The 15,713-nt window shown below is 36.8% G+C and overlaps 1 protein-coding gene across 3 annotated transcripts in view; it reads right to left on the reverse strand.

Moving 5' to 3' along the window:
• LOC310636734 (neurabin-1-like) overlaps window positions 1–15,713 on the reverse strand; it is a 61,256-nt gene that overhangs the window by 22,281 nt on the left and 23,262 nt on the right. For all 3 annotated transcript variants that reach the window (XM_083356821.1, XM_083356820.1, XM_083356822.1), the window contains exons 9-14: window positions 14,484–14,713; window positions 12,531–12,624; window positions 12,273–12,444; window positions 11,530–11,681; window positions 8,338–8,650; window positions 4,021–4,102 (exon numbers count right to left, since the gene is read on the reverse strand). In XM_083356821.1, the coding sequence (XP_083212947.1) occupies window positions 4,021–4,102; window positions 8,338–8,650; window positions 11,530–11,681; window positions 12,273–12,444; window positions 12,531–12,624; window positions 14,484–14,713 (1,043 nt within the window). The remainder of the gene's footprint in view (window positions 1–4,020; window positions 4,103–8,337; window positions 8,651–11,529; window positions 11,682–12,272; window positions 12,445–12,530; window positions 12,625–14,483; window positions 14,714–15,713) is intronic.

The following is a 15,713-nucleotide window of genomic DNA, read 5'->3' on the forward strand; positions in this document are numbered from 1 at the left end:
TCTTAAATTGCAATCCTTACCTAGAAGTAAGACTTATTCATTAAAGCACAGATTTGAATAGACATCTACAGGATTGAGTTGTTCTAAAGTATTCACATTAAAAGCCAAAATATAGCAGTTTTATCACTCTACTCTGATAAACACATAAATCACCATGTATTTTACAGTTCAAAATGTTCACAATAGAATATATGCTACACTGAATACTCTTTTATGAAAAATTATTTATTGAAGAATGAAAAAAACAATACAGTATAATATAAATTAATAATATAATGTAAAGAGAAATGTTTTTCCTAGATTCCCATAGATATGAGGCCTCACCCAACCCTAGGGCATTCCCAAATTTTAGGCCACAAATGATTTGATTAACTCGAGTATAATGCTATTTATTATCACCGAGAATTCCTATGACTTGTATACCAGTAGTGGTTCTGAGTACTTTTCAGCATTATGTATAACACAAGATAGAAAAATGTGGGTTAGACAGCATCATCACCAGATGGATTTGTGGCTGGCTGACCAACCGTACTCAGTGTGTGGTCCTCAATGGAACTGCATCTACATGGAGGGAAGTGTGTAGTGGGATGTCCCAGGGTTCTGTTCTGGGCCCAGTGCTCTTCAACATCTTCATCAACGATTTGGATGAAGGGATAGATGGGGAATTCATCAAATTTGCAGATGACATCAAGCTGGCAAGAAAAGCCAACACTCCAGCAGACAGGCTTAAAATACAGGAGGATCTGGACAGACGTGAACACTGGGCGCTGTCTAACAAAATGAAATTCAATGGTGAAACAATCACTTGCAGTCATGGCCAAAATTGTTGGCACCCCAGAAATTTTTCCAGAAAATCAAGTATTTCTCACAGAAAAGTATTGCAGGAACACATGTTTTGCTATACACAGGTTTATTCCCTTTGTGTGTATTGGAACACAACAAAAAAGGGAGGAAAAAAAGCAAATTGGACATAATGTCAAACAAAACTCCAAAAATGGGGTGGACAAAATTATTGGCACCCTTAACTTAATATTTGGTTGCACACCCTTTGGAAAAAATAACTGAAATCAGTCGCTTCCTATAACCATCAATAAGCTTCTTAAACCTCTCACCCAGAATTTTGGACCACTCTTCCTTTGCAAACTGCTCCAGGTCTCTCTTATTGGAAGGGCGCCTTTTCCCAACAGCAATTTTAAGATCTCTCCACAGGTGTTCAATGGGATTCAGATCTGGACTCATTGCTTCCCACTTCAGAACTCTCCAGCGCTTTCTTGCCATCCATTTCTGGGTGCTTTTTGACGTATGTTTGGGGTCATTGTCCTGCTGGAAGACCCAAGATCTCGGACGCAAACCCAGCTTTCTGACACTGGGCTCTACAGTACGACCCAAAATCCTTTGGTAATCCTCAGATTTCATGATGCCTTGCACACATTCAAGGCACCCAGTGCCAGAGGCAGCAAAACAAACCCAAAACATCATTGAACCTCCACCATATTTCACTGTAGGTACTGTGTTCTTTTCTTTGTAGGCCTCATTTCGTTTTCGGTAAACAGTAGAATGATGTGCTTTACCAAAAAGCTCTATCCTGGTCTCATCTGTCCACAAGACGTTTTCCCAGAAGGATTTTGGCTTACTCAAGTACATTTTGGCAAACTGTAATCTTGCTTTTTTATGTCTCTGTGTCAGCAGTGGGGTCCTCCTGGGTCTCCTGCCATAGCGTTTCATGTCATTTAAATGTCGATGGATAGTTCACGCTGACACTGATGCTCCCTGAGCCTGCAGGACAGCTTGCATTCCTTTGGAACTTGTTTGGGGCTGCTTATCCACCATCCAGACTATCCTGCGTTGCAACCTTTCATCAATTTTTCTCTTCCGTCCACGACCAGGGAGATTAGCTACAGTGCCATGGGTTGCAAACTTCTTGATAATGTTGCGCACTGTGGAGAAAGGCAAATCTAGATCTCTGGAGATGGACTTGTAACCTTGAGATTGTTGATATTTGTCCACAATTTTGGTTCTCAAAATCCTCAGACAGTTCTCTTCTCCTCTTTGTTGTCCATGCTTCGTGTGGAACACACAGACACACAATGCAAAGACTAAGTGAACTTCTCTCCTTTTTATCTGCTTTCAGGTGTGATTTTTATATTGCCCACACCTTTTACTTGCCCCAGGTGAGTTTAAAGGAGCATCACATGGTTGAAACAATCTTGTTTACCCACAATTTTGAAAGGGTGCGAATAATTTTGTCCGGCCCATTTTTGGAGTTTTGTTTGACATTATGTCCAATTTGCTTTTTTTCCTCCCTTTTTTGTTGTGTTCCAATACACACAAAGGGAATAAACCTGTGTATAGCAAAACATGTGTTCCTGCAATACTTTTCTGTGAGAAATACTTGATTTTCTGGAAAAATTTCTGGGGTGCCAACAATTTTGGCCATGACTGTAAGTATGAGCCAGCAATGTGCTGCAGCTGCCAGAAAAGCCAACACAGTGCTAGACTGTATTAACAGAGGGATAGAATCAAGATCATGTGAAGTGTTAATACCACTTTACAATGCTTTGGTAAGGCCAAACTTGGAATACTGCATCCAGTTTTGGTCACCACGATGTAAAAAAGATGTTGAGACTCTAGAAAGAGTACAGAGAAGAGCAACAAAAATGACTAGGGGACTGGAGGCTAAAACATGTAAGGAACAGTGGCTGGAATTGGGTATGTCTAGTTTAATGAAGAGAAGGAGGAGGGGTGACATGTTAGCAGTCTTCCAATATATCAGGGGCTAGCACAAAGAAGAGGGAGTCAAGCTATTCTGCAAAGTGCCTGAAGGCAAGACAAGAAGCAATGGATGGAAACTAATCAGAGAGAAGCAACCTAGAACTGAGGAGAAATTTCCTGAAGTTAGAACAATTAATCAGCGGAACAACCTGCCTCCAGATAATCAGCGGAACAACCTGCCTCCAGAAGCTGTGAATGCTCCAACACTAGAAGTGTTTAAGAAGAGACTGGACAGCCATTTGTCTGAAATGGTATAGGGTTTCCTGCCTGAGCAGGGGGTTGGACTAGATGATCTCCAAGGTCCCTTCCAACATCATCATCATCATTATTACAATTATGTTAAATTGTCTTTTACCTTTAACAGAAATTTGCTATATAATAAAAAACCTGATAGCTATTTTTCTAGATTTTAGGCTACTTCAAACACATTATATGCAAAGATCTAGCTCTCTGGAGAAGAAGTGGAGAAGCTCCACTTTTAATTAAATCTAGATCCAAATGATAACCTCCTTATGATGTTAAAAAGTAATCTGAACCAAATAATTTGGTTTCATTATTTAAATGTATACAAGTAGTCCTCACTTAACAAGCATAAATGGGTGCAAAATTTTGGTCACAAATTGTTGCGATTGTTAGGCAGATCTCCATAGGAGATCTTAAAGTGAATCACCTGTTCATTAAATGAATCCATTCTTCTGAATGGGTGTTTTTTGCTGAAAAATGCCAGAAACTGGCAAAAAAATGTCACACATTATGGTGACATGGTCATGGGACACTGCAATCGGTCATAAATACAAGCCAGTTGCCAAACTCCCAAAATGTGATCACATGACCATGGGGGGGGGGGTAATTTTGAGGTTGGGTTATAATTTTGAGTCCATCGTAATTTTAAAAGTAACTGGTTATTAAGCAAGGACTGCATGTATCATGTATATATTACACAATAATCATATTTCACTCACATCCTATTAAGCAGCAAAATAATAATAATATTAAAACTGTAACTGACATCAACACAAAACTCAAAATTCAATTTTTGAAGATAAACAATACTCTCTAGTGGCATAAAGCAAAAAAAAAAATTTTTTCCACGACAATAAAAGAAATTCCAGGACACACTTAAAGTGGTATTTTAATATATGTATTATCAGCATTAATTATTCAGATAAATATCTAACTTCGAATGTAAAGAACTATAGTTTAATAAACCAATGCAACTTTCTGTTGTTAAAACCAAAAAACCCATACCCAAAATCTGGAAAACGTCTTTTGGATTTTCCCACAGAAGAACCGTCCCCTGATTCAGCCTTTTCGTCAGCTCTTTTGTCATCTGTAATAAATATATTTACTGACATAAATTATGTACCATAATGATAATTTAATCAAATGATGTGAGAAAATAGAGCAATTCTACATAAGGATAAACAAGAAGTTATTGAAGAACACTTTCTTAAGGTGATAATGTTAAACTCCTAGATCTTAAGAACAGTGAATAAAGTGCAGTAAATATTTCACAGGAATAGGAAAATTAAAACAAGCTTTCCCCCAAGATAAAAAAATTAGATGTTTTTAAAATATCTTTGCAATTACCAATGGTGAAGACAAACAAAGATAGCAAGTTCTCAAGACAAGGCCTAGTTAGTATTTATAGGTACATTCTGCCTATCCAAGTTTGAAAGAAGCACATAATAAGACAGGAAATTATGCCCACTCAAAAGTTGGGGGAGAAAACCCTGATTCCAGTAAAAAGTTGGGTGATTTTGAGGCAGTGAATCTCTCTCAGCCCAACCCATCTCATTAGGGCTGTTGTGGAAAAAGAGGAGGAAGGTGTGTGTGGAATATATTCATCATCTTGAGTTATTTGTAAAAATAATAAAAAAACCAATAAAGGCAGGATAGAAACAAACAAGCTCCCAACAGCATCCCAATACCAGCCTTCAATGACAAGAACCTCTACTGCTCTGAGAAACAGCAATCGATTTTTTTTATCTAATGTGGCACCCTGAAAAAAAATACAACCCCCATAATTGACCCTCAAGGTAAAAACACAGAGTATAGTAAATTACTGCTGAGGACAGTTTTAGGAAATTGTATGAATCCCTTCAAACCAGAATGATATTTAGACTACCGTACTTAATGATCACTAAATATTGAAAAGCTTTTTCATTGCTCTAGTTTTTCCATCGGCAATTCTTGAAGGCCGATACAGGAAGGTCCCAGAGAGAGAGAGAATTTCTGTTCATGTAGCTCAGGGGCCACTGAATCCTTGTCTCACGACCTGCTTCCCTGCATTTTCTATACACATCTTAGAAGCTTGTAACTGTATTGGAGCCTTTATTCCCTGGCCACTCAGGTGAATTATACGTTCAATATTTCTTATTAAATAAAGGTCCCCAAATAACAATTGCTAACATTGCATTACTAGCATGGGCTAATATAGTTAAAACATAGGTAAAGAATGACAAACAAAACAATATTATTCTTTCCTTTCTTTTTCTTCTTCTGCCCTCTTTTTAAACAATTTAAGTCCTGGATTATTAAGGTAAAAACATACATCCATGCATTCTAAATACTTTTTTTTAATATCCTTTGTTTTTAATCTATTGGACAATGTAAAACCTTAACAAAAATGTTACTTCTGAAATGACCTAATGCTTCATTATTCTACACTGTAACTGTCTCCAAAGGCATCCAATTAGGGGATGAAAGATAGTTTAGTGTTCATCTTATACTGTAAAATTTCAGTGATAATGAAAGCATTGTGATGTAATGGCATGGTTAAGTAGGGGCTCAAACAAAAAAAGTTCAAGATCTCTTAAACTCTGCAGAGATTCTCAAATCTTCAGGACATGCCAAAATCAAGATTTCAAGAATCTTGAATAAACTGCAGCAAAGTTGGAAGATTCGCATTACGATTGAGAAGTAGAAAGTTGCTGAGTAATACTGAAAATATTTCATTTGTGGAACCTTTTTGTAACAATAGCATGCAAACAAATAAAAGTATACAAATGTATATAACAATACTAATGGACCACAGGATTAATATAAATGAAAAGAAAAAAGAAGGCCTAAAAATTGCATTTATAAGTAGCTACAAAAACTGACAATATTCCTTGAAGTCTTCTTTGCCGAAAACAAGTTGGTAAAGTTGGTAAAAACACTGTTGCAAATCAATTTTAATTTTTCCTTCCAAGTGCTGTCTAATTCTTCTGGTCAACTCCCACGCTCTCTAAACCCACTATTTTTGTACAGTATCTTGATATATTCCAAATACTGGGGATACAGCCAAGAATAATATACACATTCTTACCATACTGCAATAGAACCAGAGTCATATTAATAATCTTGCTGATGTCGGCCCCAAGCACAATAATAACAGGATACAGTCAAATCATATGTTTATTTTCTGATTCCTAAGGGAATCTACAATTACCCAAACTTTAATTGCAGTCACCTCTTTTCAAACATTCTTTGAGGTGTCCAATATACATGACGTATATTGTTGTATTAAAATAATTTTAAGATAATAGGAAAATAATGTCATATGATTTACTGTGATCCTCCATTGACTTATCAGATTAAGACCTTTAAGCTCTTTATAGCCAAGGCCTAGAGGTAACTACTGTGAAATTCTTTCAAACTTACTATAAAGAGTAGGCTATGGAGCAGCAGATAACTTTTCCGGAATCTCTAACTATTATGGGGCTTCAGAAGCAGTAATTACATATTAAATCAAACAAACTAAATAATGTGCATAAGTTGAATGTACTGTTAAAAACCAGAGAGAGATTTTTTTAAATTCATGTTTTAAAAACACTTTCTTCAGACTTGGGTTGACCCAAAGTGATAACAATATTAGAGTTTACACAAAAATCAATTTAGATACTATTTTGAACCTGAATATTTTATTACATGTTATGGAAACATCAAGCATATCATAATAAAACAATGAGATAAAATACAATGCAGCAAGATGATCAGAAAGGCAAAAGATACAGTAAGAAAAGGCAAGATGCACCATTCTAAAGCTGTGCAGAATATTTTGGTCTATATAGCATACACCAAATTAACTTGTTATTAGTAAACAATATATTCTGCAGGCTGAATGTACACACTTACCAATGGCTTGTGTTATCTTAAACTCTTTTGTCTTCCAGAAATATATTATTTTTAACTGTGATTACTGATGACATGAGAACTTTTTACAGGTAAATGGTTCAGTTTTATCTGTGACTAATTGGTGTTACAGTGGTACTTTGGTACTCAATGTTAATTGGTTCCAGGAGGTGCAATGAGTACCAAAACAATGTCCACCAAACAAATTATTCCCATAAGGAATAATGTGGTGAGTTACAAGGCAGCTGACACTGGCAAACTCTAGCTTTTGAATGGTGTACCAAACAAACGATGAGTACTGGGACAAAATTTTCACATCAAAATGCATTGATTTACTAGTTTATATTTTTGAGTTATTCTTAATTTAAAATGGCAGGAAAAGGGGGGGGGATAGATATCATAAGATGAAAAGGAGATTAACCCATTAAAATGTAATATGTACTTTTAAAACTTTTGAAAAATTATTGAAACAATGTAATTTGAAAAAAATAGAGGAACATCGTATTCAGTTAAAGCATTTATTATGTCCCTGGTAGGACCTTGATACTTTAGCAGTCTCTGGATGTATTGTGTAAACTGAATAATTCTTTTATCCAGGTTAAACTGATAATTCAATATAAACAACCAAACAAAAACATTAAATAAAGTTTTATAATATAAAAGTAATTTTAAATACAGAATTGGAGCATCCCATATTGCAGAACCAGTATCTTTCAGATTTAAGATGCAATGTTTCTTAAGGACTCATTTAGTCCAACAAAAAATTCTCTTTAGTGGTATATTAAGATTGTTTAATTGTTTAAAAAAGATTGACTGTCATCTTCTTTTTTTAATGCCAGAGGTGCAATTTAGTAGAATATCATGTGTTTTAGGGTTATCTGTTGGTTACTGTGATGCGTCAGATTCATGGAAGTAAGTTCAGAGATGTAAGTATGATATTAATATTCCCCCAAATGTGACATTGCCTATGTGTGAAGAAAGGGACATGGTGGCTCAGTGGGTTAGGACGCTGAGCTTGTCAATCAGAAGGTCGGCAGTTTGGCGGGTCGAATCCCGAGTGCCGCGTAACAGAGTGAGCGCCTGTTACTCGTCCCAGCTTTTGCCCACCTAGCAGTTCGAAAGCACGTAAAAATGCAAGTAGAAAAATAGGGACCACTATGGTGGGAAGGTAACAGCGTTCCGTGCGCCTTTGGCATCTAGTCATGCCAGCCACATGACCACGGAGACGTCCTCGGACAAACGCTGGCTCTTCGGCTATGAAACGGAGATGAGCACCGGCCCCGAGTCGGAAACGACTAGCACGCATGCGCGGGGGAACCTTTACCTTTACCTTTATGTGTGAAGAACAAAATATATCTTGCTCGGATAGTAGTGAAAAACATAATTGTACATTCTTGGAAAAATATGTGAACAGCAGATCTTAATGTGACACAATCATTTTAATATTACCTTTGTTCACTTTCCCCTTTCCTTTTGATTCTCTTTGCTTAATATTTCGGCAATATCCAGCAGGGGAATTTGGAGCAGAATCATCGTTAGGCAGTGACTGAGATATTCCAGCAACGTCTTCTGTCTGTAGTTTATACACTGGAGAAGAGTGCACAGAAACTGGTGGACTTGGTTCCAATGAAAAGTCACTGTTTTCAGCACATTCCAATTTATCATTTTTTTTATCTGTATCACTTTGCTGTGATGAAATGACCTTTTCTGTCACATCCGAGAACCTACTCAAGGTATCTTCTTTTGTGTCATCATTAATATCCTGAAACATAAGAAAGAAAACAACATTAATACTCTAAGCACAGTGATGGCGAACCTTTTAGAGACCGAGCGTCCATACCACAACCCAAAACCCACTTATTTATTGCAAAGTGCCAGGGGTGCATCAGCATTATGGTGCCCTTGGGGAGGGGTGGGCAGGGAGGCACCTCTGAGTGCCGCCTCTGGCACGCAAAAACCAGGGGCGCAAAAATGGGCCACCGTGCTGCAAGGCGCTAATACAAGGCGCTGCACCACGCAAGAATGGGGCAGGGCTAGTGAGTACCACACAGGCACTAGCCCTGCCCCATTTGCAGCGCGTGCATGCTCACAGCCCCGTGCACGCACGCACGTAAAATGCTCCCCCCTCCCTTTTCTTCCAGTCCGCCAATCAACAATGGTTGGTGACCTCTGCTCTACCATTTCTACTTGAGCTTGCTAGTCAGCCGCTTTGCCTCCTTTGTGCTGGGCGGGGCTCCTGCTCCGGGCAGTGGTGGCGACTAAATGGACCTGCTGCTTCCGGCAGTGGCACGTGTGCCAACAGAGAGGGCTCTGAGTGCCGCCTCTGGCACTGTCTAAGGAACTTTAGGACTATCATTAACACCCAGGTTTTCCTATACTGCTTATTTGTTAAAGCTGTTATCCATAATTCTCTGTGAATCACCTTGCCGAAATAACCTAAGCTAACATCAAGACATTATACCAGGGGTGTCAAACTCAATTTCATTGAGGGCCGCATCAGCATTGTGGTTGCCCTCAAGGGGCCGGGTGGGTATGGCCTACTGGATGGGCGTGGACTACTGGGTGGGCGTGGCTAGAGTGCGTATGGCCTACTGGGTGGGCATGGCCAGCTCTACATCATTCGCATATGGGGGCCTGGGCAGGAGTGGGACAGATCTGAGGGTCTCTGGCAGAAGGAGGGTCTCTGGGTCAGGGACAAGGCGGTGGGAGCCGTTCCCTCACTGTTTCCAGGATGGCTTCGCGGGCCACATGAAACCACTTCGTGGGCCGGATCCGGCCCCCGGGCCTTGTGTTTGACATGTCTGCAATATACTTTCTGTGATGCTTTCATTGTTGTGAAATGTTTTTGCTAGAAATATTCCCTTCCTGCATGCCGCTCTTTCTTTATAACACCAACTCAAATTGCTTAAGTTGGCGTACCAGAACCTGTGGCTTAATTTGTTACAATTTCCCTTTCATCACATCTTTTCATCTCTATGTACCTAAACATATAAATGAGCAATGTAATTATATTAATATGAAATAAAATGTTAAAATGCAACTGTAATTACACATTCTATTATGCAAACATTATATATTGCTTTGTAATAACATGCACAATTCTTTACGTTGTGTAGTGACATACAATTAAACAAAGTCAAATAAAAACAAGAAAATATCACCAGAAAATATCAAAAATATCTTTTGATATTTTATTGCTCTGAATTGTTCAAATCTATGTATATTAGATTGGAATTCTTCAAATCTATGTATGCAGAAAAGCATGTGAATAAACAGCTGTTACCCAAACATACTTTTTTTAAAAAGATAGCAAAAAGAAAAATGTCTTTTTCAACCATAATAGAAGTTACTTTTGTCCAAATTTCCAAACATTTCAAAGTTTGTGATTCTTATATTCTACAAAGGTGTTTAAAAGACTAATTTACAATTACTGTACAATGTAACTTTTAATTAATATCAAATTTGAAATAACCATAAAATGATTTAACGCAAACCTTTGTTGAAGCAGAGATAGGTGCATTTCTTTAAAAAAATCTTATATTGCGCCATGGGGGCATAGTGGTTAAAATACAGTATTGCAGGCTAATTCTGCTGACTGCTGGCTGCCAGCAGTTCGATCCTGACAGGCTCAAGGTTGATTCAGCCTTCCATCCTTTCGAGGTCAGTAAAAACAGGACCCAGATTGTTCGGGCAATATGATGACTCTGTAAACCGCTTAGAGAGGCTGTAAAGCATTGTGAAGTGGTATATAAGTCTAAGTGCTATTGCTATATAAATAAATGCCAAATTATTTCCCCCCTAATCAGCTGTTTCAGTATAGATTATAGAGCTAATCACTGGGCTGTATGCTTTAAACTGATTTTTAAAGTCTTTCCACATTAGTAATGATTTCCATAGAGCTGAAATAAATGTAAGAAAAAATCAGTTTTATGAGTGAGAAATATGTATTTCCTTAAGCAGTAGAAAAAGGTCTGTGAAATTATATACCTTCTAGCCAAACCCAAATCCACAAACAAAATGTAACAAATGTAATCATTACTTTATCCTCTTCTACCCAACTTAAGTCAGCTATTTTCCAAGAAGGAAAGTACTTGCACATGCTGGAAAGAAGTGAGACTAAAGAGATAATATAAAACCCCTTGTGTCCCTGTTAACTCAATCCATTTTTAAGGAACTGTATATGCCTATTAGCCTAATATTTCTCTCAAAATCTGTCAAATGCAGCAGCAGTTGAAATCTGATAATTACTGGAAAGCTGCAGAAGAATGAACAGTACCTACATCAATTGTAAGACATCCAGAGTTACTCGGTTGAGTTAGGCGGCTAGAGAAAATGAATGAATAAATATTAAATATGGCTAAAAACACTTGGTTTGAGAAGCTGGGAGAACAAGGAAATAAGTGACCTTTTAGGTCAGGGGGTGGGCCAGATGCGTCATGGTAAAACCGCGCCCACCCCATTGCCGGCAATGGGAAAAAAATTGCAATACTTTGCGACATGTCATGTGACGTTGTGAGTTTGACATCCCTGTTTTAGGTCATCTGCCAGAAATGCTGAGTAAATTATGTATTTGATATCATGTATACTTTAATCATTAAAAAGTACCAAATTATACCTGGGAAAATAAAATGAATACTATACCTGTGAGTTTCTATCTGTTTGTTTGGCACCAAGAGATTCCTTTAGCTTTGACCGAGAAGGTGGCTGACGTTTTACTTTCAAGGCAAGCTGTGCCTTAGCTTTATGAGCACTTGTATCTAACCTTGGTGGGTCTCCAACAAAGTTATCAAAATCTGTAACAAATGCATAGTCACATTAAAAACTATAGTCATCACCCCATTTTATTATGAAATTATTCAATATTTCTTTTTATTTGTAACAATTAGACAAATAATAATTTAGATTCTGACACATTGTTTTACAAGAAGATAAGTATCACTGTACCAGCTCTAGTAGAATGACAATTTAATGTCATGTTATAAAAATGTGTTGCAGGTCATTTAGTATAAGTGGTCCTCTTTAATGACAGTTCATTTGGTGTTCTGTTCAAATTTACAATAACAAGGAGTAGTTACAATGGAACATTATAGTCCCTGCAATCTTGATTGTGGGCTTGCAAATTATAACTTCACAGCTCCCATGATCAAGATTTTCAATCTTCCTTGCCAGCTTCCCACAAGCAAAGTTGATGGGAAAGCCAGCAGAACGATGGAAAGCAGTCTGCCTTCTCACCATGTAGTCACATGTTTTTTCAACTTATGATCACGTTACTTAACAATGAATTTTTTAGTCACAATTAGTATAGTGTCTAGGAATTAGGACTTTACCAGAGGTTTTGATATCATAATTCACAGAGCATACCAATAGATTTCTTTATTACTCACCAGAAAAATCTAATTTCTCCACCGAAGATTCAATTTCCTGCATATCATCCTTAATTTCAAAATGTTCTGCCAGTTGTTCAGTATTTGGTGTGACAGAGTCTAATAAAATACCATTTCCAAACATAAAGGGGAGTTTCTCGTATATTTTTAATTTTTCTTCAAGCTCTGTGATCTGAAGACGATAAATATCATTTTAAAAACTGAGACGCATTTACAAAGATCTTTAAAACAAAATTTTAAATATCATTTTGTCTATACCTTCTCCTGCAAAATTTTTAATTCATTTGCATGTTCTTGATTGTTTTCTTCAATAATTTTTGTATGATCTTCTTTTACCATGAGTTCTACTTCTCTGGAAGAGGGAGAAAACATATGATTAGGCAACATAAAGGAGTAATAAGAAAAAAAAACCTGAAGCAGTTTATTAAATTGACCTTGTTAGCAACCAATAATTTTGCTTCTTTAAAAAAGACACAATTTCCTCTTATTTTCAATTCATTGTTTGTATTGTAGTATTCAATAGTCATATTTGTCTATAAATATATATATGACATAACACACTTGGATCGATGGTCTTAAATGTGACATAGTTTCAACCTCTTCCCTGCTTTTTCCTCTCCATCTGACCTTTATCTTCACCATTCTCTCTTTCCCACCCTTTGCAGAACAGATTGCTTCTTTTTACCAGCTAATACCAATCTCATGAATATTGCTGCTGAGCTTAATAACCTAAGTAAAACACAAAACCATCCCTCACTGTAAAGTTGCATCTGCAAAAATGTGTATGATTAACATCTTTGTATGCTACATACAGGCAACTTTTGGTAAGCGTTCTGGGAGGAAAATATACGGTGGGTTCTGAGTTTTTTTTTCTTGTATGGTTAAATTCATCCCAATATTTTAAAACTGAAACTTTTTAATGGAAGTACCACACAAATATCTTAAACAAGATTAATTCTATGTTAAATTAATGTGGACATGGCACAATTCATAGTTCACCTTTTTTGCTGGTTGTTTTAAAGCTCTTTTATGCCTTCTCTGGGAACATCTGGATGGCTTTTAGTGATTTATTTGTAAATAACAAGAACAGTCATAAATTATCTCTTCTGGAAGGACATGCAACTAGAGAAAGCTGGTTTAAATATTTTTCTTACTTGATATGCTTTCGCAATTTTGGAAATAGATTCTGTGTTTAAATGCCATATGCTCTCCTAATTATTTTCATTTTAATTATTTTCATTTTACTATGCTATACCTTTTAAACTACTATTCTTTCAAGGCACTCAGGTCATTTGTTTGATGGACCTATGTTAGATATATAAGCAATTAGATTTTTTTAAAAAACACCCAGAATTTAATTGTGTTTTGAGGCCTGAATATCCTATTTTGAAATTGTTTAATATTCTTTGAAAATAACCTCAATTTAATGACATTACATATCAGAGATGAGGATCCTAGGACCTCTAGGTTTTACTGAACTATAACCCAGGGACGCGGTGGCTCAGTAGGTTAGGACGCTGAGCTTGTCGACCAGAAGGTCGGCAGTTTGGCGGGTCGAATCCCGAGTGCCGTGTAACAGAGTTAGCGCCTGTTACTCGTCCCAGCTTCTGCCAACCTAGCAGTTTGAAAGCGCGTAAAAATGCAAGTAGAAAAATAGGGACCACTACGGTGGGAAGGTAACAGCGTTCCGTGTGCCTTTGGCGTCTAGTCATGCCGGCCACATGACCACGGAGACATCCTCAGACAAGCGCTGGCTCTTCGGCTTTGAAACGGAGATGAGCACCGGCCCCTAGAGTCGGAAACGACTAGCACGCATGCGCAGGGGAACCTTTACCTTTACCTTAACCCATGGCAGCTTCAATCAGTCCAACCAATGATGAAAGATATAATTGGGCAACATCTGAAAGAACACATTCTCCATCTCTAGTTTGATAAGACTGCAATGCCATCACTGCGTACAATATATGTTTTCAGTTATTTGCTTCTTTTCCCTGAATTATTTAATTCATGTTGTCCTACATTTTTCCCTAGCACCAAAATAAAGCTCTAATGCTGTATATGTTACTTTAACCTAATTCAGGACCCTGATGCAAATTGCCCAGTCACATACAGAAACAAAACACATAGCAATAGCACACAACATCGTACATATAAGAAATTACAAGCAGATATCTATGAGCTTAACTGACAAGAGCATAACAACACACTCACTTCTGTTGATACTCTTTGAGTAACTTCTTCGCTTTGTTATACTTTTTTTCCAGCACATCATATTGTTCTTGAGTTTCTTTAAGATGCTCATTTACTGTTTTGCATAAACTCTGGGCTTCTAACCAGTAGGTTTCCAACTTCTTAATTTTTTCTTTGTTCTCATCTATTGTTTCCTGGAGCTGTGATTTCTTTAACTCCCATTCATCCTTTTCAGCTTCTGTTGCTTTTAGCTTAAAAAAAAAGTTCAGATTTCTCTCCAAAATGTAACAAGGAACAATTATTAATTTTGCCTTAGTTTTAGGTATCATTTTAGTTTTAGGTATAAAATCCACACAGATTAATTGATTTTATAGTAATTAATGCTTTTTTTAATCTTTGGCCATCTAAAAATGTTGCCTTTAATTTCTAATATTCAGATTGTTTTAACTGGTATAAAAGATCTACTACCCCAAAAGCAAAATAAATATTTACCTTATTTTCCAAAACTTCATTTGTAAGCTAAATTTTATGGATATGTTTTATATATATTTTTTGCTGATACTAATATGTTAGCTTTGAAACAAATGTTCTCGCTCCTACACAATTGCCTAGTTTCTTTATGGCCATTTCTCATAGGTTGCACTATGTGAAGAATGTATATACTAAATATACTAAATGAAGAATGCATATAAGTAAGGAAAACATTCCTACACAGTATTGTCAAACTCAAAACTTCAAGGAACATAGTCAGCAATTTTTTTGTTTCATTACTAGAAAACAAACTACTGGATTACCTATTACTTTTCTATCACTGCAGCACTGTTAGAGACTGTTTCCAGTTTATACTGCAAAAGTTTTAAAGTTGTAGGAGGCCATCTATTATTTAGATCCAGTAATTCAAGTCATATATTATGTTTTAATTACAAGAAAGCTAATGGCCTACATTTAAATCCATACACTAGGAAATATGTTGACTGCCTTCTCTTCTATCAAAAATGCAGTACAAACAGTACATCTCGTATTACACTGGAACATCTGTTTAACTAAATGGGAAAGGAGGATTTTTGTAAAAAGTTGTTCTACGGCAGATTAAAAATCTCAAAGTATCCAAACATTCTAACCTATGTACCCTAGGCACTGCCCTTACTTACAAATGAAATGTTATCCTTACAAAACAAATTATTCCTCCAATCTTTTTGCTTTTGATTTGCATGCATCTAGCTATGCTTATTTTTATTTCGACAAGTGTAA

This window comes from Vipera ursinii (assembly GCF_947247035.1).
Source record: "Vipera ursinii genome assembly, chromosome: 1".
In the NCBI taxonomy this organism is placed as follows: Eukaryota; Metazoa; Chordata; class Lepidosauria; order Squamata; family Viperidae; genus Vipera; species Vipera ursinii.